This window comes from Aquarana catesbeiana, linkage group LG13 (genome assembly GCF_042186555.1).
Source record: "Aquarana catesbeiana isolate 2022-GZ linkage group LG13, ASM4218655v1, whole genome shotgun sequence".
Lineage (NCBI taxonomy): Eukaryota > Metazoa > Chordata > Amphibia > Anura > Ranidae > Aquarana > Aquarana catesbeiana.
The window spans coordinates 116,732,198-116,752,427 of record NC_133336.1 but is presented as its reverse complement, the minus strand read 5'-3'; the positions used below and the strand labels follow the sequence as shown (position 1 = coordinate 116,752,427).

The 20,230-nt window shown below is 47.4% G+C and overlaps 1 protein-coding gene across 1 annotated transcript in view; it reads left to right on the top strand.

The window, feature by feature from the left end:
• The first annotated feature begins 1,085 nt into the window (after positions 1-1,085).
• Positions 1,086-20,230, top strand: part of PRKD1 (protein kinase D1) — a 246,404-nt gene continuing 227,259 nt past the window's right edge. The window contains exon 1 of the mRNA XM_073609487.1: positions 1,086-1,554. Coding sequence (XP_073465588.1) covers positions 1,393-1,554 — 162 coding nt within the window. The 5' untranslated portion in view covers positions 1,086-1,392. The remainder of the gene's footprint in view (positions 1,555-20,230) is intronic.

Sequence of the window (20,230 nt, the reverse complement as noted above, 5' to 3'; positions counted from 1 at the left end):
ATGAAGAACACACTACAAATGTGTACAAATGAAGAACACAATACAAATGTGTACACATGAAGAACACACTACAAATGTGTACAAATGAAGAACACAATACAAATGTGTACACATGAAGAACACACTACAAATGTGTACAAATGAAGAACACAATACAAATGTGTACAAATGAAGAACACAATACAAATGTGTACACATGAAGAACACACTACAAATGTGTACAAATGAAGAACACAATACAAATGTGTACACATGAAGAACACACTACAAATGTGTACAAATGAAGAACACAATACAAATGTGTACACATGAAGAACACAATACAAATGTGTACAAATGAAGAACACAATACAAATGTGTACACATGAAGAACACAATACAAATGTGTACAAATGAAGAACACACTACAAATGTGTGCACATGAAGAACACACTACAAATGTGTACAAATGAAGAACACACTACAAATGTGTACAAATGAAGAACACAATACAAATGTGTACACATGAAGAACACAATACAAATGTGTACACATGAAGAACACAATACAAATGTGTACACATGAAGAACACACTACAAATGTGTACAAATGAAGAACACACTAGAAATGTGTACAAATGAAGAACACAATACAAATGTGTACAAATGAAGCTTAATATGGAAAATAACTTGATATTAAAGAAAAAATGATTCCAAAGAAAGTGCATGCAGACACGCAGAGTGTACACAGACATTGTGATGTAAATGGGCCCTTCAGGGGATTGTACAATCAGATTGTATTTAGAGTCTGGTCAAATACTTTATTACTTCTTCTTACAGATGTATGCGCCATTGTAGCGCACTAACTGCATCTACAATCCCAGGAGCTAATCTGACTAAAGACGTATCCATCCTATGACAGGCAGAGCATGTAGTGTTTGCACTCCACACCAGCAGTACAGCCCCTCCCCCTCCCCGATCAGTGTCCCCTGTCAGCGCTGATCTCTTCCTGTGTCACCAGCAGGCGGGGAGCTCCCCTTTGGGTGTGCGGGATGGCATGGCGCACTCCTTCCAGCAGGGGGCCCCTGCGAGTTGCGGTGCCGCCTTTCGTCCAGCAGGGGGCCCCCGCCCTGTCAGGCTGTGTGTATGTGTGTGAGTGCGGTGTGTGTGTGGGCGCCGCTCGGACTTGTTGTTGGTGAAAGTTTTTCTGGGAGGGAAGAGGCGGCGGAGTGGTCGGTGTGAGGCGGCGGAGAGCCGGCGGGGAGCCGGGGCTGTGCTGGGAAGGACATGTGCGGGTGACGGTGTGTGAGACTCTCCGGCCTGTATGCGGCTCTAGTTGTCGGGGTGCCGCCTGTGTGAGTGTCACTGACCCGTGTCCCCCTCCGCTGTCTCCCGCTGGCGGGCCCAGCTGTCTATGAGCGCCCCCCCGGTCATCCGGCCGCCCAGCCCCGCGGGCCACGGCCTCTCCCTCCAGATCCAGATCGGCCTGAGCCGGGAGCCCGTCGTCCTGCCCGAACCCGGGGAGCTGAGCCTGGGGGCCGTGCGAGAGATGGCCTGCTCCATCGTGGACCAGAAGGTGAGGCCTCCGGACTGTCCTGTGTGTGTGTGCCGGGCTGACAGCTACTTACCTGCCTGTGCTCCATCATCATCACTAACCCCCCCCCCCTAAATGTGTCCCCTCATCACTACCCCCCCCCTAAATGTGTCCCCTCATCACTGCCCCCCCCCTAAATGTGTCCCCTCATCACTGCCCCCCCCCTAAATGTGTCCCCTCATCACTGCCCCCCCTAAATGTGTCCCCTCATCACTGCCCCCCCCCTAAATGTGTCCCCTCATCACTGCCCCCCCCTAAATGTGTCCCCTCATCACTACCCCCCCTAAATGTGTCCCCTCATCACTGCCCCCCCCTAAATGTGTCCCCTCATCACTACCCCCCCTAAATGTGTCCCCTCATCACTACCCCCCCTAAATGTGTCCCCTCATCACTGCCCCCCCTAAATGTGTCCCCTCATCACTGCCCCCCCCCTAAATGTGTCCCCTCATCACTGCCCCCCCCTAAATGTGTCCCCTCATCACTACCCCCCCTAAATGTGTCCCCTCATCACTGCCCCCCCCTAAATGTGTCCCCTCATCACTGCCCCCCCCTAAATGTGTCCCCTCATCACTACCCCCCCTAAATGTGTCCCCTCATCACTGCCCCCCCTAAATGTGTCCCCTCATCAATACCCCCCCTAAATGTGTCCCCTGATCACTGCCCCCCCTAAATGTGTCCCCTGATCACTGCCCCCCCCCCAAATGTGTCCCCTCATCACTGCCCCCCCCAAATGTGTCCCCTCATCACTGCCCCCCCCCCAAATGTGTCCCCTCATCACTGCCCCCCCTAAATGTGTCCCCTCATCACTGCATGGCCCCCCCTAAATGTGTCCCCTCATCACTGCATGACCCCCCCAAATGTGTCCCCTCATCACTACCCCCCCAAATGTGTCCCCTCATCACTACCCCCCTAAATGTGTCCCCTCATCACTACCCCCCTAAATGTGTCCCCTCATCACTGCCCCCCCTAAATGTGTCCCCTGATCACTGCCCCCCCCCCAAATGTGTCCCCTCATCACTGCCCCCCCCAAATGTGTCCCCTCATCACTGCCCCCCCCCCCCAAATGTGTCCCCTCATCACTGCCCCCCCTAAATGTGTCCCCTCATCACTGCATGGCCCCCCCAAATGTGTCCCCTCATCACTACCCCCCCAAATGTGTCCCCTCATCACTACCCCCCCAAATGTGTCCCCTCATCACTACCCCCCTAAATGTGTCCCCTCATCACTGCATGACCCCCCCAAATGTGTCCCCTCATCAATACCCCCCCTAAATGTGTCCCCTCATCACTGCATGACCCCCCAAATGTGTCCCCTCATCACTGCATGACCCCCAAATGTGTCCCCTCATCACTACCCCCCCCAAATGTGTCCCCTCATCACTGCATGACCCCCCCAAATGTGTCCCCTCATCACTGCATGACCCCCCCAAATGTGTCCCCTCATCACTGCATGACCCCCCCAAATGTGTCCCCTCATCACTGCATGACCCCCCCAAATGTGTCCCCTCATCACTGCATGACCCCCCCCAAATGTGTCCCCACATCACAGGCACTGCATGACCCCCAAATGTGTCCCCTCATCACTACCCCCCCCATGTGTCCCCTCATCACTACCCCCCCATGTGTCCCCTCATCACTACCCCCCCATGTGTCCCCTCATCACTACCCCCCCATGTGTCCCCTCATCACTACCCCCCCATGTGTCTCCTCATCACTACCCCCCCAATGTGTCTCCTCATCACTACCCCCCAATGTGTCCCCTCATCACTACCCCCCCAATGTGTCCCCTCATCACTACCCCCCAATGTGTCCCCTCATCACTACCCCCCCCCAATGTGTCCCCTCATCACTACCCCCCCCCCAAATGTGTCCCCTCATCACTACCCCCCCCAAATGTGTCCCCTCATCACTACCCCCCCCCCCCCAAATGTGTCCCCTCATCACTACCCCCCCCCCCCCAAATGTGTCCCCTCATCACTACCCCCCCCCCCCAAATGTGTCCCCTCATCACTACCCCCCCCCCAAATGTGTCCCCTCATCACTACCCCCCCAATGACTCCACTCATCATTGCCCCCCATGTCTCCCCTCATGTCCCCCCCATCACTGTCCCCCACTCATCACTCCCCCCTCAAATGTCTCCACTGATCATTGCGCCCTCTCATCACCCCCCCCCCCAAATGTTTCCACTCATCATTGCCCTCCTCTCATCACCCCCCCCCATCGCTGTCTCCCCTCAATCATTGCCCCCCCATCGCTGTCTCCCCTCAATCATTGCCCCCCCATCGCTGTCTCCCCTCAATCATTGCCCCCCCATCGCTGTCTCCCCTCAATCATTGCCCCCCAATCATTGCCCCCCCATCGCTGTCTCCCCTCAATCATTGCCCCCCCCATCGCTGTCTCCCCTCAATCATTGCCCTCCTCCATCGCTGTCTCCCCTCACTCATTGCCCCCCCCCATCGCTGTCTCCCCTCACTCATTGCCCCCCCCCCATCGCTGTCTCCCCTCACTCATTGCCCCCCCATCGCTGTCTCTCCTCACTCATTGCCCCCCCCATCGCTGTCTCTCCTCACTCATTGCCCCCCCCATCGCTGTCTCTCCTCACTCATTGCCCCCCACCATCGCTGTCTCCCCTCACTCATTGCCCCCCACCATCGCTGTCTCCCCTCACTCATTGCCCCCCACCATCGCTGTCTCCCCTCACTCATTGCCCCCCACCATCGCTGTCTCCCCTCACTCATTGCCCCCCACCATCGCTGTCTCCCCTCACTCATTGCCCCCCCCATCCCTGTCTCCCCTCACTCATTGCCCCCCCCATCGCTGTCTCCCCTGAATCATTGCCCCCCCCCATCGCTGTCTCCCCTCACTCATTGCCCCCCCCATCGCTGTCTCCCCTCACTCATTGCCCCCCCCCATCGCTGTCTCCCCTCACTCATTGCCCCCTCCATCGCTGTCTCCCCTCACTCATTGCCCCCTCCATCGCTGTCTCCCCTCACTCATTGCCCCCCACCATCGCTGTCTCCCCTCACTCATTGCCCCCCACCATCGCTGTCTCCCCTCACTCATTGCCCCCCCCATCGCTGTCTCCCCTCACTCATTGCCCCCCCATCGCTGTCTCCCCTCACTCATTGCCCCCTCCATCGCTGTCTCCCCTCACTCATTGCCCCCTCCATCGCTGTCTCCCCTCACTCATTGCCCCCCACCATCGCTGTCTCCCCTCACTCATTGCCCCCCACCATCGCTGTCTCCCCTCACTCATTGCCCCCCCCATCGCTGTCTCCCCTCACTCATTGCCCCCCCATCGCTGTCTCCCCTCACTCATTGCCCCCCCCATCGCTGTCTCCCCTCACTCATTGCCCCCCCCCATCGCTGTCTCCCCTCGCTCATTGCCCCCCCCCATCGCTGTCTCCCCTCACTCATTGCCCCCCCCCCATCGCTGTCTCCCCTCACTCATTGCGCCCCCCCATCGCTGTCTCCCCTCACTCATTGCCCCCCCCATCGCTGTCTCCCCTGAATCATTGCCCTCCCCCATCGCTGTCTCCCCTGAATCATTGCCCCCCCCCATCGCTGTCTCCCCTCATCATTGCCCCCCCCCCTCACCTCTGCACCCTCTTGTCCCCCCATATGTCTCCCCTCATCATTGCCCTCTCTCATCACTCCCCCCATATATCTCCTCTCCATCACTGCCCCCCCTCCCTATCACTGCCCCCCATCACTCCCCCCATATGTCCCCTCTCATCACTGCCCCCCTCATCACAGGAGAGGCCCCCCCCCATTTTCTGTCTGATCACAGCCCCCCCATGTCCTTCCTGTTCACAATTCATCAGGATCCCCCCCCAAAATCACTGGGCTCCCCATGTCCTGCTCCCAGCCCTGCTAAGGGGTCTTTCTGTGTCATCTCAGCTGTGGGGGGGATCTTCCTGTCAGGATGATTACATGGCTTGGATATGACATGGATGTGAAGTAAATCTAAACCCCATTTCCATAATATCTGCTTTCCTTCAAAGAAAGTTGGTTACTTCAGGAATATGTTTTTTAATCTGCAGCTCTGATTGGAATAATACCCTGTGATCCCACCATCGAGGTCCTCCAGACACTTCCTGCTTTTGGGGTGACAAGTTATGCTAATGTGTTGTCACCGTGTTCCATGAGATTGTTGTCACTATTACCCGGGAATGATGTGTGGGAGACATTGGAGCCGGTGCATATAGACAGGAAGTGGCTGGAGGAGACCGGCAACTCTGAGATGAAGAAGAAAAAGTAATTGTTTATGGTGGACATTGCTTCAGTCATGTAAAAGTCATCCAGTGTGGGTTTAGATCTGCTTAGTATCCATGTTGTTTTGTTTTTTTGTGGAAGAATTTTTATTAGATGGTTTCAAATTCTTTGTTTTAAAAACATATTCATTGCCCTGTTCACCTGAGTGTCCTGATGGAGAAATAACTTCTGTTCTCAATCAAAACATTTTATGAGTTGATTTTCTCTGTCATGCCATACATCTCCTCTCTGTCCGTCTCTCCTCTCTGTCCGTCTCTCCTCTCTGTCCGTGGTGCCGTACATCTCCTCTCTGTCCGTCTCTCCTCTCTGTCCGTGGTGCCGTAGATCTCCTCTCTGTCTGTCTCTCCTCTCTGTCCGTGGTGCCGTACATCTCCTCTCTGTCCGTCTCTCCTCTCTGTCCGTGGTGCCGTACATCTCCTCTCTGTCCGTCTCTCCCCTCTGTCCGTGGTGCCGTACAGCTCCTCTCTGTCCGTCTCTCCTCTCTGTCCGTGGTGCCGTACAGCTCCTCTCTGTCCGTCTCTCCTCTCTGTCCGTGGTGCCGTACATCTCCTCTCTGTCCGTCTCTCCTCTCTGTCCGTGGTGCCGTACATCTCCTCTCTGTCCGTCTCTCCTCTCTGTCCGTGGTGCCGTACATCTCCTCTCTGTCCGTCTCTCCTCTCTGTCCGTGGTGCCGTAGATCTCCTCTCTGTCTGTCTCTCCTCTCTGTCCGTGGTGCCGTACATCTCCTCTCTGTCCGTCTCTCCTCTCTGTCCGTGGTGCCGTACATCTCCTCTCTGTCCGTCTCTCCCCTCTGTCCGTGGTGCCGTACAGCTCCTCTCTGTCCGTCTCTCCTCTCTGTCCGTGGTGCCGTACATCTCCTCTCTGTCCGTCTCTCCTCTCTGTCCGTGGTGCCGTAGATCTCCTCTCTGTCTGTCTCTCCTCTCTGTCCGTGGTGCCGTACATCTCCTCTCTGTCCGTCTCTCCTCTCTGTCCGTGGTGCCGTACATCTCCTCTCTGTCCGTCTCTCCCCTCTGTCCGTGGTGCCGTACAGCTCCTCTCTGTCCGTCTCTCCTCTCTGTCCGTGGTGCCGTACATCTCCTCTCTGTCCGTGGTGCCGTACATCTCCTCTCTGTCCGTCTCTCCTCTCTGTCCGTGGTGCCGTACAGCTCCTCTCTGTCCGTCTCTCCTCTCTGTCCGTGGTGCCGTACAGCTCCTCTCTGTCCGTCTCTCCTCTCTGTCCGTGGTGCCGTACAGCTCCTCTCTGTCCGTCTCTCCTCTCTGTCCGTGGTGCCGTACAGCTCCTCTCTGTCCGTCTCTCCTCTCTGTCCGTGGTGCCGTACATCTCCTCTCTGTCCGTCTCTCCTCTCTGTCCGTGGTGCCGTACATCTCCTTTCTGTCCGTCTCTCCTTTCTGTCCGTCTCTCCTTTCTGTCCGTGGTGCCGTACATCTCCTCTTCCAGGGTGACACATCTGCACTGACCAATGTCTTGCACTACACCTGCTTGTCTGTCACCCCATCATTATAATTATTATTTTTTCAGGTACTTATACAGCGCTGACAATTTACGCAGCGCTTTACATATATATATATTGTACATTCACATCAGTCCCTACCCTCAAGGAGCTTACAATCTAAGGTCACATTCATACATACACATACTAGGGCCAATTTAGATAGGATCCAATTAACCTACTAGCATGTCTTTGGAGTGTTGGAGGAAACCGGAGTACCCGGAGGAAACCCACGCAGGCAGGTAGTGTCGTGGTTGGAATTCGAACCAGCAAACCTTGTTACTGCTAGGTGAATGTGCTAACCACCACCCACTGTGCCGCCCAGTGTACCTTATATATGTCAGATATTTTGTGATTAGTCTGCCCCCCCCCCCCCCCCCCAGAAAAAAGGAGGGCAATTGTGTCTTTCAGTTTCCATACATGATCTATGGAAGCCGTATTCCACATATATTCTTTGTCACCGGTTTGTGTAAATGGGGTAACATACAAAAACGGCATTCTTGATAATATAATATAGAGAGCCTTGCATTGTTCTTGTACAGCATTGATCCTTTGTGTGTGATGGTAAAGGTTTGTGTTCCAGTGCTGTACACATCAACCAGCTTGTATGTTCTGTGTCGTCTGTTTGATCCCATACACCCAGGTACCTCCCGAGAGGTCACTTGTTAGTCTGTCCCATCGGTCTGGCACCTGTTCTGTTGAGGCGAAGGAAGGAAATATAATTACAATAAACACAATTATTTTCCTATTCCTATTTTCCCCTTTGTTAATCTATTGTTTGTCACATGACTGCAAAACTTGATCACGGCCCCCTTCATCACAGCTTGGGGTGGGGGGTGGGGGTGGGTCTGTCAGCATTTAGTAAGGGGTCGGCCTTCTATGAACATACTGGGGAAGATCCTTGTCTGTGGCTTATGTCGCACACAGTGGGTGGGGGTTCAATCATAGCAGACTGGCAGGTTTACAGTGATATTAATGGCATGTTTTTTTTCTTTAAAAAACAACAAACATGTCATACTTACCTGCCCTGTGCAGTGGTTTTCCACAGAGCAGCCCCGATCCTCATCTTCTCGGGTCCCCTGCTGGATCTCCTGGCCCCTCCCTCCTGCTGAGTGCCCCCAGAGCAAACAGCTTCCTATGGGGGCATCTGAGCAGAGCCGCTGCTCTGTGTGTCCATTCAGACACAGATCCGTGGCTTGGCCTTCCACCTCTCTTTACTCATTGGCTCACTAGCTGTAAATGATGGGAGCCAATGGCTCATGCTGCTGTCTCAGCCAATGAGAAGGGAGAGTCCCCGGAGGGCCAAGGCTGTCGTGCACATTGCTGGATCGTGATAGGGCGCAGGTAAGTATTGGGGGGGGGCTGCTGCACAGGGAAGGTTTTATACCTTAATGCATGAAGGTTAAAAACCTTGAGCCTTTGGAACCACTTTAAATAAAAACAGCGGGCGTGTGGGTTAACATAACACCTATAGCAGGAAAGCTACTCCCCCATCTGCGCTTCTTTCCGGAACCAGCTACAGTTTTGACAGTGGATCCCAGTTGTCACAACTATAGTTGGCTGTGGAAGTTACTTCCAAACTGTGTGTGATGCAGGCCTGCCCCTCCGCTGTCAGATGTCAGACCAGTCACCAGCCAGCCTGTCATATGACAATGCCACCCACCACATCTGATGTAATCTACAGTTGGGGAACTTTTCCGCTGTGTATGTGTAAAGAAGTCCTCCCCCTTATTAAAATGAACTGGGAGGGGGTGTGATTACAAAAGTGACCACAGGAGATACAGGCACACCGTGTGTCTGCACAGCATCCTGTAACTCCCAGCGGCAATTATAGGGAGGCAAACTGACCACAGCAGTAAGAATGTGCTTCCCTCCTTGTCATGGTCAGATTGAAATAGAAACCCAGAAGAATTGTCAGGATCACCATATTATTTTTTTTTTTTTTTTAAGTGAAGGTATACTTATGAACTTTGAAGGGTAGATGTTCAAATGAACAATACATATTGCATCTTAAACTTTGAGGTTACATACACTTTAGGTCATGGGAGACGTATGCCACTTTAGTACTAAAGGTTCCCGATTTTTGTCTTAATTTTTATGAATAGCAGTTAAGCAGTGGACAGTAAATGATTGCTGAAAGGAAAATCCAGAAACACAATTTGGAGTCGTCACCATCACGGCCTCCTAATTCCTGTTTGCTGCTTCCTTATACTTTGGGTCGAGAAGCATGCAATCGTTTCTTCTTTGAAAGGCCCTCGGACTGTCCTCTTAGGGAACGCATATCCCATAATTCTAATCACATCATTGCTCTGTCTTGTCCTTCCCGGCTGTCTGTGTGGGACAGGCAGTGTCATAGCAAGGCTTGGAGTCCCTCTCCCGGATACATGACAAAAAGGTGACTCTAAGACCCTGCAAAGCAATGAAGCCACCCGAAAGCTGAGAAACCAGGACAGCAATGTTTGGATTGAAGAAGGAAGACATACAGAAGATAAAACTACACACAAGGTAAGTACCGATGTCAGCTACTGTTATTGATAATAAAATGTTAGGGTTTATTAACACTTTAAAGCAGAACTAAACCCTTCTGTTCTTTCTGGCCATGAGCACTGGAGCTTTCATACACAGAAGCTTCACTGTCATTTGTCCGTCGTCCTCTCCCCTTGTCCATTCACACAAAGCTTTGTATTCTGAGAATGGGGGGGAGACAGACAGACAGCAGTGCTGTTTCTGTGTATGAAAGCCGCAGATCTTCTCCTGTTGCTCTGCTGGAAGTATAAGGAGAGTTTTACTATCTGGCCTGAAGAAATGTGTAAAGAATGACCGTGATACTTAAAGTGGCATACACCTCCTGAAACTTCAATTGTTTATACACTGCAGATTTTTTTGTTTGTTTAATTCCCTGCAGTTCTTTAAAGACAACCTGTCTAGTGAGAAATGCTAACTACCATCCCCCACACTCCAGAAATAGTTTCTTAGCTGTCATACGGCTCCTGCAGCTTCAGCATTTAGTGAGTCACTGGCTTGGAACAAGTAGGCGGCCAGTGAAGTCAGGATTCCTGAACTGCATACTTGTTTCTTGTCATTGACTTGCTTCATAGTAAGGCCAGAGAAGCAGTCAGAACCAGGGAAGTGAGGTTTTCAGATGATGTTTGGGAATGACAATGCACACATTTCCCTCTTGATCCTTTGATAGGCAGTTTCTTAATTTCAAACAACTGGCTGTAGATTGTTTATTCGTTCACATTTCTGTCTGTGGTTATAGCACAGCTGGGCCTACTCCATGTAGCCCGTTTGTACAGGAGAAAGCATGGAGCCTTGTTAGAGCAAATGTACACCTAGTACAGAGGAGCTTGTATCTCTTGATGGCACTGAGAGAAGGGAGGAGCAGACAGAGCTGAAGTGTGTGTAGAAGCTGTGCGACGTCTGTGTTTTCTGTTGTTTGAGCGACTTGTAGGAAGAGCTGTGTCTGTGCAAAGGAAGAGAGGAAACGTAACAGCAAACATACTTCTCTCACAAACAGACTGAAAACAAACTGTTCAGAGGAAATGTGTGCCGAGAGGCTTGATTCAGCACTGCATGCCGCTATGACTTGACAGTGTGTCTAATGAATATTTACCACGCACAGGCCAGGCGACAACAACAAATCTTTTAGATGTGAAAATTGTTTGTTTGCTTAGGTATTCTGTGTTGTCCCCAGTATACTTTTTAGCTGGGTAGGAAAAAAAAAAAAGACTCTGATGCAATGGTCATGTGACTGCAGCTCTCCTCCCACTACACAAAGTCAACTTCCATTGCAAAGTTGTCATATTCTTTGTCACATCGTTGTGTGTAGTGTGTTCTACACAGCTCTCAAGACCCCCCCCCCCCAATAATATTTTCATTTTAATTTGAAAGGGGGGGGGGTGTAGAGAAGTAAGATCAACTAAAGTTAAAGTGAGTGAAGATCGGCTTTAACCACTTGTCTACCGGGCACTTGCACCCCCTTCCTGCCCAAGCCATTTTTCAGCGTTGTCACACTTTGAATGACAATTGCGCGGTCGTTCTACATTGTTCCCAAACACATTTTTTAGCATTTTTTTCACACAGAGCTTTCTTTTGGTGGCATTTAATCACTGCTGGGTTTTTTATTTTTTACAAAAAAAAACATAAATTTTGAAAAAAAATGTTTTTTACTTTTTTTCCTGTCAGTAAATTTTGTAACAAAGTAATTTTTCGCCATCACTGATGGGCTGAACTGGTGGGCTTTGATGAGGTGACACTGATGAGACAGCACTGATATGTGGCACTGTTGGGCGGCACTGGTGGCATTGGTGGGCACTGTATGTTGACACTGTTTTACTATACTGTAATCAGGGCACTGATGATCTGATAGACACAGCCGATCACATGGTTAAAGAGCTGCGGACAGAGATTGGGGTTGCGCCGTGTCCTAGCAACACGTCACGGCCTCGTGAGATCGGCCGTTCTGGGATGCCGTCTTATGACGTTGTGTCTGAATGAGAGCCACACCGCCCCACCGTCATTTGACGGTGGGCGGGCGGCAACCAGTTAAAGAGCACCTATTTATTTTGCCCCGACCTTAAAGTGGAGTTCCACCCACTTTTACAACTCTTCAGCGTCCCTCACTAAACTGTGCACTGTAAACAAATTGGATATTATTTTTTTATTTTTTTTCTCAGCACCTACTGTATATCTGCTGTTTTCATTTTTTACTTCCTCCTACCTGGCCGCGGCCCATCACATCATTTCCTGTTTGCAATGCCTTCTGGGAAGGGGCGGCAACTTCCTCTGAAACTGCCGTTGCTATGGAAACCTGACCCGAAACCTATTACACTGCTTGTGCTGCACTGAGCATGTGCAAGATCTGCAAGGCTGAGATCCAGGAAGAAATACAGTCTGGCTTCAGATGCCCACACTTAAGATGGCCACGGCCTGCTGTAAGTTTATAAAATAACAAACTACTGCTATAAACTAACAAAACAGACCTTAGTTTACAGACTACTAGAATACATTAAGCTTGTGCATTATAGGGGTATTTTTATTTAAGAAGTATCATTTCGGCCGGAACACCACTTTAACAGTCTCACCCTCTCCTTCTACTGATGAGTACTTGCTGAGACCCGATTGCCTTGGCTTTATTGGCTTGTTTACATCCGTTGGTGAAATGTTCCATTTCCTGGCCGCACATGTACATTACAGCCCCATAGACTTCTATGGGGCCATCTCCCGGACAGGAGACAGAAGTAGACAAGCCCCATAGATGTCTATTAGACTGTACTACACAGGTGCACCCAGGAGAGGAAGCCTTACATTGCCTTTCAATGTAAACAAACAACGGAGGCTGCGGCCTTGGATCTTGGTATACATCTATGGAAGGGGAGGGTGGCATTGTTTAGGTCAGGGCAAAAAGAATAATTGCACCTTGTCTGAAAGTGAACTTATCCTGTACATGTTTTGCATGAGTGCTGTGTCATTTAAAAACATGGGATCTTCCAAGATGGGTTCTGGAGCCTGCTAGCACTTCCAGGAGCAAAAAAAAATCTTGGCGTGTTACCGGCTAGGCGCATTTAGTGCTTGAGAGTTAATTCATTGCAATGACCAGAATAAATTATTCTGGGAAAATGAAATGAATTAACGCCCAAGCGCTTAATGCTAAACAGGTTACAGGCGTTTACAAGCATCAAGAGTTTTTTCTGCCAAAAGGCCGCTGCCAGGAGGAAAGGGAGTCTGGGAGAGCTGGGCTAATGCTCTGTGTGCATGAGGCCAATCATTATAAACACTGCATTGGAAAGATGATGTTGGCCGGTCTTCTCCTGAGTGACAGTGTGCTGGCACTTCTTCATAACAATAGTAATGCTAGTAACAGTGTTACTGCTGCCCTGGCATAACCCACATTTGTCTTGTTGGTGTAGAGATGCTGCGCCATCCAAGTGTCTTCTAGAAATGGAATTGTGGAGAGCCTAGTAAACCCCCCCCCCCCCTAGGAAGAGCAGAACTTTGTGTTCTGTATCCAAGTTCAAGGATATGAAATATTACAAGTGTGAATGGATACTTTGGATACCTTGTATCTCTGTAGTCTTAATTATATGGGTGACATTATTTGTTAACCACTTCAGCTCCGAACCGTTTGGCTGGCCAAAGACCAGAGCACTTTTTGCGATTTGGCGCTGCGTCGCTTTAACTGACAATTGCACGGCCGTGCGACGTGGCTCCCAAACAAAATTGATGTCCATTTTTCCCCACAAATAGAGCTTTCTTTTGGTGGTATTTGATCACCTCTACGGTTTTTATTTTTTGCGCTATAAACAAAAAAAGAGCGCCAATTTTTAAAAAAAAAGCAATATTTTTTACCTTTTGCTATAATATCCCAAAAAAAAATCTATAAAAAACATTTTTTTTCCCTCAGTTTAGGCCGATACATATTCTTCTTAATATTTTTGGTAAAAACAAATCGCAAGCGTTTATTGATTGGTTTGCGCAAAAGTTATAGCGTCTACAAAATAGGGGATAGTTTTATGCATTTTTATTAATAATTTTTTTTTTTTTTTACTAGTAATGGCGGCAATCAGCGTTTTTTTTTCTTTGCGGGCAGATCGGACACTTTTGGCACTATTTTGGGACAATTCACATTTATACAGCGATCAGTGCGATTAAAAATGCATTGATTACTGTGTAAAAGTGACTGGCAGTGAAGGGGTTAACCAGGAGGGAGCGCTGCAGGGGTTAAGTGTGTTCTAGGGATGTGTTCTAACTGTGGGGGGGGGGGGGGGGGGGCTGTGTGTGACACCACACTGATCACTGCTTCCGATTGCAAGGAGCTGTGATCAGTGTCCTGTCACTAGGCAGAACGGGGAAATGCTTGTTTACATCAGCATTTCCCCGTTCTTCCTCTCCATGAGACGATCGCGGGTATCCCCACGGGCATCGAGCCTGCGGGACCCGCGATCACACTCACTGAGCTCGCGGCGGGCACGCACACGATGACACGGCCACAAATTTAAAGGGACGTACCTGTACACCCATTTGCCTGATCGTGCCATTGTGTCGATGCATATCTACATGCGGCGGTCAGCAAGTGGTTAATTGTACTTTGCATGCTACACAATGATTACTGCTCCACCCCTTGACAGTCCACATCTATAAGTCTGATTACACACTGAAAACAATGCTTGCCCTATTTGTGTGACATCCTTAGTGCGTGCATAGCCAGAATTAATTTTTTAAAGTGGAACTTAGGCTGGCCATAGAGGGTTCAAACCTCTACTGGTTCCTGCTGTGTTTCGAACCATGTGGGCAGGCTAAATGTATCAAGATGATTGATCAACTTGGGTACAACCAGCCTGCCAGATTTACTTGTGATTATCGCTGGCGGCTGTTATAACTGCTAGCAATAATCACTGTCTTCTCCTGGCGGGGGCGGCTTCCCCCGTTGGGAGCTGACAATTGCTCTGCATGGGGAGATTCCCTTGTCGGCACTGTCTGTGTTGATATGGTAATCCTGTACATTTCTTTCCTGTAACCCGTGGTCGCAGGAAAAAAATTTGCACTGTCTATGGCCTGCCTTAGTTTAACTAAAGACAACTTTTTTTTGTTTGTTTTAGAGGGGAGAGGAATTATAACACCTTTCAGTTTTTTTTTTTTTTTTTGCTGTCTGTGCCCCCCTTTAATGAGATTCCCCCTCTCTATTTGTCCTGTTTACCATTATCATTACAAGTAAAAGAAAATCCCAAATTTTGGGTTGTCCTCAGAAAAGTAAAAGAGGGGAAATCTTTGAAAGGAGACACTATGTGTAAAGCGATAAATATTTGATTCACAGTTCATGGACTTTAGAGACACAAATTACAACAAAACACATTTTTCCTGTAAGGGGTCCCCCACCGAGGACATTATTTCCTCACCGAGGACCTCTTCTGATTGGGATATACCTGAGGCCATTCCACTTTCATGCTCTGGGAGGTCCCCTATGTTGTTACAAATCGCTGCAAAATCATTTGAGGATGATGTAGTTATCCCCTTTTTCTCCATCTGCGCTGCATTGTGTGCGGATGGTTTTTGGTACATGCCAAGTTGCCAAAAATATCTATGTCTCTACTTATGCTTAGACTAACTATGTAGTTACTTGGTGACTGACTTCCCATAAACACATTCCCCTTAGTTTAATATATTATATGTGTGCTCATAGGTTTACATACCCTGGCAGAATTTGATTTCTTGCCCATTTTTTAGAGACTATGAATAACACAAAAGCTTTTCTTTTACTCACGGTTAGGCCCCATGCACACGAGACACTGTTAAACGCGCGTTCAGAGGCAGTTGGACACTTTTTTCAACTGCCCCTGAACTCATTCAATGTTATCCTATGTGTCCATGTACACAGTCTCATTTTTTGGCGTTTTTAGGCAGTTGCGTTTATCCTTGTTTTTCAAGAAGCAAAAAAATGGGTTCGGACGCAAACATTTTCCATGTTTCAGACACAAAACGCCGGTACCCGCATTTATCCGCGTTTGCCTTCGTAAGCGTTTTTAAAGGTGCCCTATTTTTTTTACATGAAAAATCTCAAAAATTATGGCAAATGATGAAAATCTATTAAAAAAATATTTTGAACAATTGTAATTGCTTGCAGTGATATATAGACCATTTATATACCCTAATGAGCTCATGATCCAATCCAATACACCACTAGCATTGCTGTTATCCGAAGTATAATTGGAATTTGACCCATATGTTAGATTTGAACAAGCAACTTGTGGCAAGTGGACAATCTACAACTTGTGGCAGGTGACGTGGCAAGTGGACAATCCACAACTTGTGGCAAATGACAATCCGCAACTTGTAGCAGGTGATGTGGCAAGTGACATGCTAAATACAAGTAAACTGCTGCTCTCTCAGCTGCTGCTACTCACTCTGGTCTCACAAAATGGTTGAAAGAGTTAAATAATGCTGTTTTTTTGAGCTTGGGGTGGGTCTTGATGTTATCTTAACGAAACGCTTCTAGACGCAAACGCGCGTTTCTAAACGCCGGTTTCAGCTTTTAAAAACATGCTTTCAGCAGAGTTTGCACCGGTGTCTCGTGTGCATGTCTGGCTGAAGACATTTATTCTCAATCAACTGGGTTTACTCTTTTTAAATCATAATGACAAATGAAACTACCCAAATGACCCTGATCAAAAGTTTACATACCCCAGTTCTTAATACCGTGTATTGCCCCCTTTAACATCAATGACTGCTTTTTGTGATATTTGTGGATGAGGCTGTTTATCTTTTCAGATGGTAAAGCTGCCCATTCCTCTTGGCAAAAAGCCTCCAGTTCCTGTAAATTCTTGGGCTGTCTTGCATGAACTGCATGTTTGAGATCTCCCCAGAGTGGCTTAATGATATTGAGGTCAGGAGACTGAGATGGCCACTCCAGAACCTTTACTTTATTCTGCTGTAGCCAATGACAGGTTGACTTGGCCTTGTGTTTTGGATCATCGTCATGTTGGAATGTCCAAGTACGTCCCATGCGCAGTTTCCTGCCTGATGAATGCAAATGTTTAGGGCTGCAACTAACGATTATTTTCATAATCGATTAGTTGGCCGATTATTGTTTTGATTAATTGGTTAATAACCTTAAAAAAAGTGTGGTGTATAATTTAGTTAATATGTAAAGTTTAAAAAAAAAGGCAATTTATTCCTAAATATCTCTATATACAGTGGTAAATATAAATAAACAACTGTATGGTTAGGGAGTAAAGTCTTTAATCCACTCTGAGAATAACGGACAGAAGAGATATACTATATCTACTGTTAGAGTAAATATCATCAGACTCAGATCTAATTTTTTTTTATTTAAAAGAAAAAAAAGTTACTGTTTTGCAGATTTTCAAAGAGAACTGTAATATATTATATGCTGGCCATACAAAAAAGATGTCTTCCTTCAAAAAAAAAAATTTCATTTTAAGAATGTTAGTTCGCTTTCCCAATCATTAGTGGGGTCAAATCGACATTTGTTTTCAACCATAGTGATGGAAAAATTTAGAAATAATAGGAAACTTCTTGGTCGAAGCATTTTAAGACAGTGTATGTGGTTTTCGTTCAGAAACTACATTCGTTTTAAAACAGAATGTTAAAAGCAAGTGAAAATTTCAAACAACATTCTTTCATTCAGCGAACGTACAAAGATTTTTCGTCTAAATGTTCTCGTCTGAAAATTGATCGGTGTGGCCAGCATAAGGCTCGGTACACACCTATGCAGTTTGCTTTTGACCTGTTTCTGCAGTGCTTTTTGCTGTGCATTTTGATTTTTTGCGCACGTGATTTTGCTGCGATTTGCGTTTTTGCATTTTTTTTATGCCTTTTTTTGGCCAATTTGTTGTTGGGCAGATTTAAAAAAAACACAAATTGCTGCAAAAACACATTACATGCTTTTCTGCAGATTCTCCATTGAGATATATTGAACCAAAAAAAGCACCCTTTTTGCGTTGAAAAAAGTCCCTGATCCTTTCCAAATATGCAGCAGCTGAAAAAAGCATAGATGTGAACGTTAAATGAACTGTAGTGCGTTTCTGCAAAAAGCACCAAAAAACACATAGGTGTGAACAAGGCCTAAGATGTTTAGTAACATAATGGGGTTAAAAAAAAAAAAAACTTGCCCTTTTATAGTACAAAAAGAGCAACAAATTGCTACTGTAAGGGGTTAATTTTTTTACTGTGCAACAGTGAAAGTCATCTTTACAGTAGCGATTATTTTCTCTTTTTGTACTCTAAGGGCTAATTTTAGTTTTTTAACCCCATTATGTTACTGATCCATTATGAAAATAGTAATCGATTAATTTCATAATCGATTAATTGTCGATTAATTGATTAGTTGTTTCGGCCCTACAAATGTTCCTCCAGTATTTTTTGATAACATACTGCATTCATCTTGCCATCAATTTTGACCAAATTTCCTGTGCTTTGTAGCTCACACATCGCCCAAAACATCAGTGATCCACCTCCATGTTTCACAGTAGGAATGGTGTACCCTTCATCATAGGCCTTGTTGACTCCTCTCCAAAATGTAGCGTTCATGGTTGTGGCCAAAAAGCAAAATTTTGGTCTCATCACTCCATCTTTCTTCAAGTGCCTCCTTATTATGCATTTTGAAACAGCCACACCACGTTTTCAGAGAGTCCTGTATTTCACCTGAAGTTATTTGTGTGGGTTTTTTTTGCATCCCAAACAATTTTCCTGGCAGTTGTGGCTGAAATTTTAGTTGGTCTACCTGACCGTGGTTTGGTTTCAACAGAACCCCTCGTTTTCCACTTGATTAAAGTTTGAACACTGCTGATTGGCATTCTCAATTCCTTGGATATCTTTTTATATCCCTTTTCTGTTTTATACAGCTCTATTACCTTTTCCCGCAGATCCTTTGACAATTCTTTTGCTTTTCCCATGACTCGGTATCCAGAAACGTCAGTGCGGCACTGGATGAAAAATGCAAGGGTCTGTCAGGAGTCTAGAAACTCATTTACCTTTTATACACACTAATTACAAGCAAACAGATCACAGGCCACTTAACCATCAGGCCATAGCCGAATGACGGCTACAGCGCGGCTCGATAACTCTGGGAGGGCGTACATTAACGTCCTCCCAGAATCGCGCCCCCTAGGGAGTGCACACAGGAGTATCTGTGACCGCACCACGGTAAATGGTCACTGACAGTGGCAGTTTACCATGTGATCGCTCCGTCAAATGACGGAGCGATCACTTGTAAACAAACTGGCGTCATGTCTGGTTCCTCTCTCCCCTCTCTGTACCAATCGGTACAGTGAGAGGGGAGAGATCGGTTGCAGCAGCGCTGTGGGCTGTATCTGTAATGCCCTCAGTGCTGCTCTGTGCCCATTGCAGCCACATCCATCCATGCTCAGCCATCTCTCTGTCATACTTATCCATCCATGCTCAGTAATACTCATCCATCCATGCTCAGCCATCCACACTCAGCAATACTTATCCATCCATCCATGCTCAGCCATCCACACTCAGCAATACTTATCCATCCATCCATGCTCAGCCATTCACACTCAGCAATACTCAGCCATCCATACTCAGCAATACTCATCCATTCATGCTGAGCCATCCCATTCACCCCCAGCCATACTCAGCGTTACCTGGCCGTACTCAGCCATCCCTTCCATGCTCAGCCATCCACAACATTTATGGCTCAGCCATCCCCATCCATGGCTTATCCATCCCCATTCATGCCATATCAGTTCTCATCCATGCCACTACAGTGCTTCACAAAAGTGTAATTGGTAGTCAAATTAGATTTGAGAAATGTATGCCCCTAGAACACCTGATGGTGCTCCCTGCATGTTGGGCCTCTGTATGTGGCCAGGCTGTAGAAAAGTCTCCCACATGTGGTATTGCCATTCTCTGGAGGAGTAGGAGAATCTAGTTTGGTGTAATTTATGCTACTTGTTAAAAAAATATTGTGTAAACTGACAACTTTGTGTAAAAAAACCCCAAAAAAACACATTTACACATTTTCCAAAAACTTGCAGAAAAAAAAGACATGTTCCAAAGACTCATGATGCCTCATAGATCTCATTTTTGGGGCTTTTTCATTGTCCTGATGCTCCAGGGCCTTCAAAAGTGTAAGAGGTAGTCAGCACCTGATGGTACTCCCTGCATGTTGGACCTCTGTGTGGCCAGGCTGTTTAAAAGTCTCACATGTGGTATCACCATACTCAGGAGGAGTAGCAGAATGTGTTTTGGGGTGTAATTTGTGCTATGTATATGCTGTGTGTGAGAAATAACCTGCTAATATCACAATTTTGTGGAAAGAAAAAGAAAAAACTTTTATTTTGCAGAGAATTATGGGAAAAAATTACAACTTCAAAAAACTTGTCATGCCTCTTTACTAAATACATTGG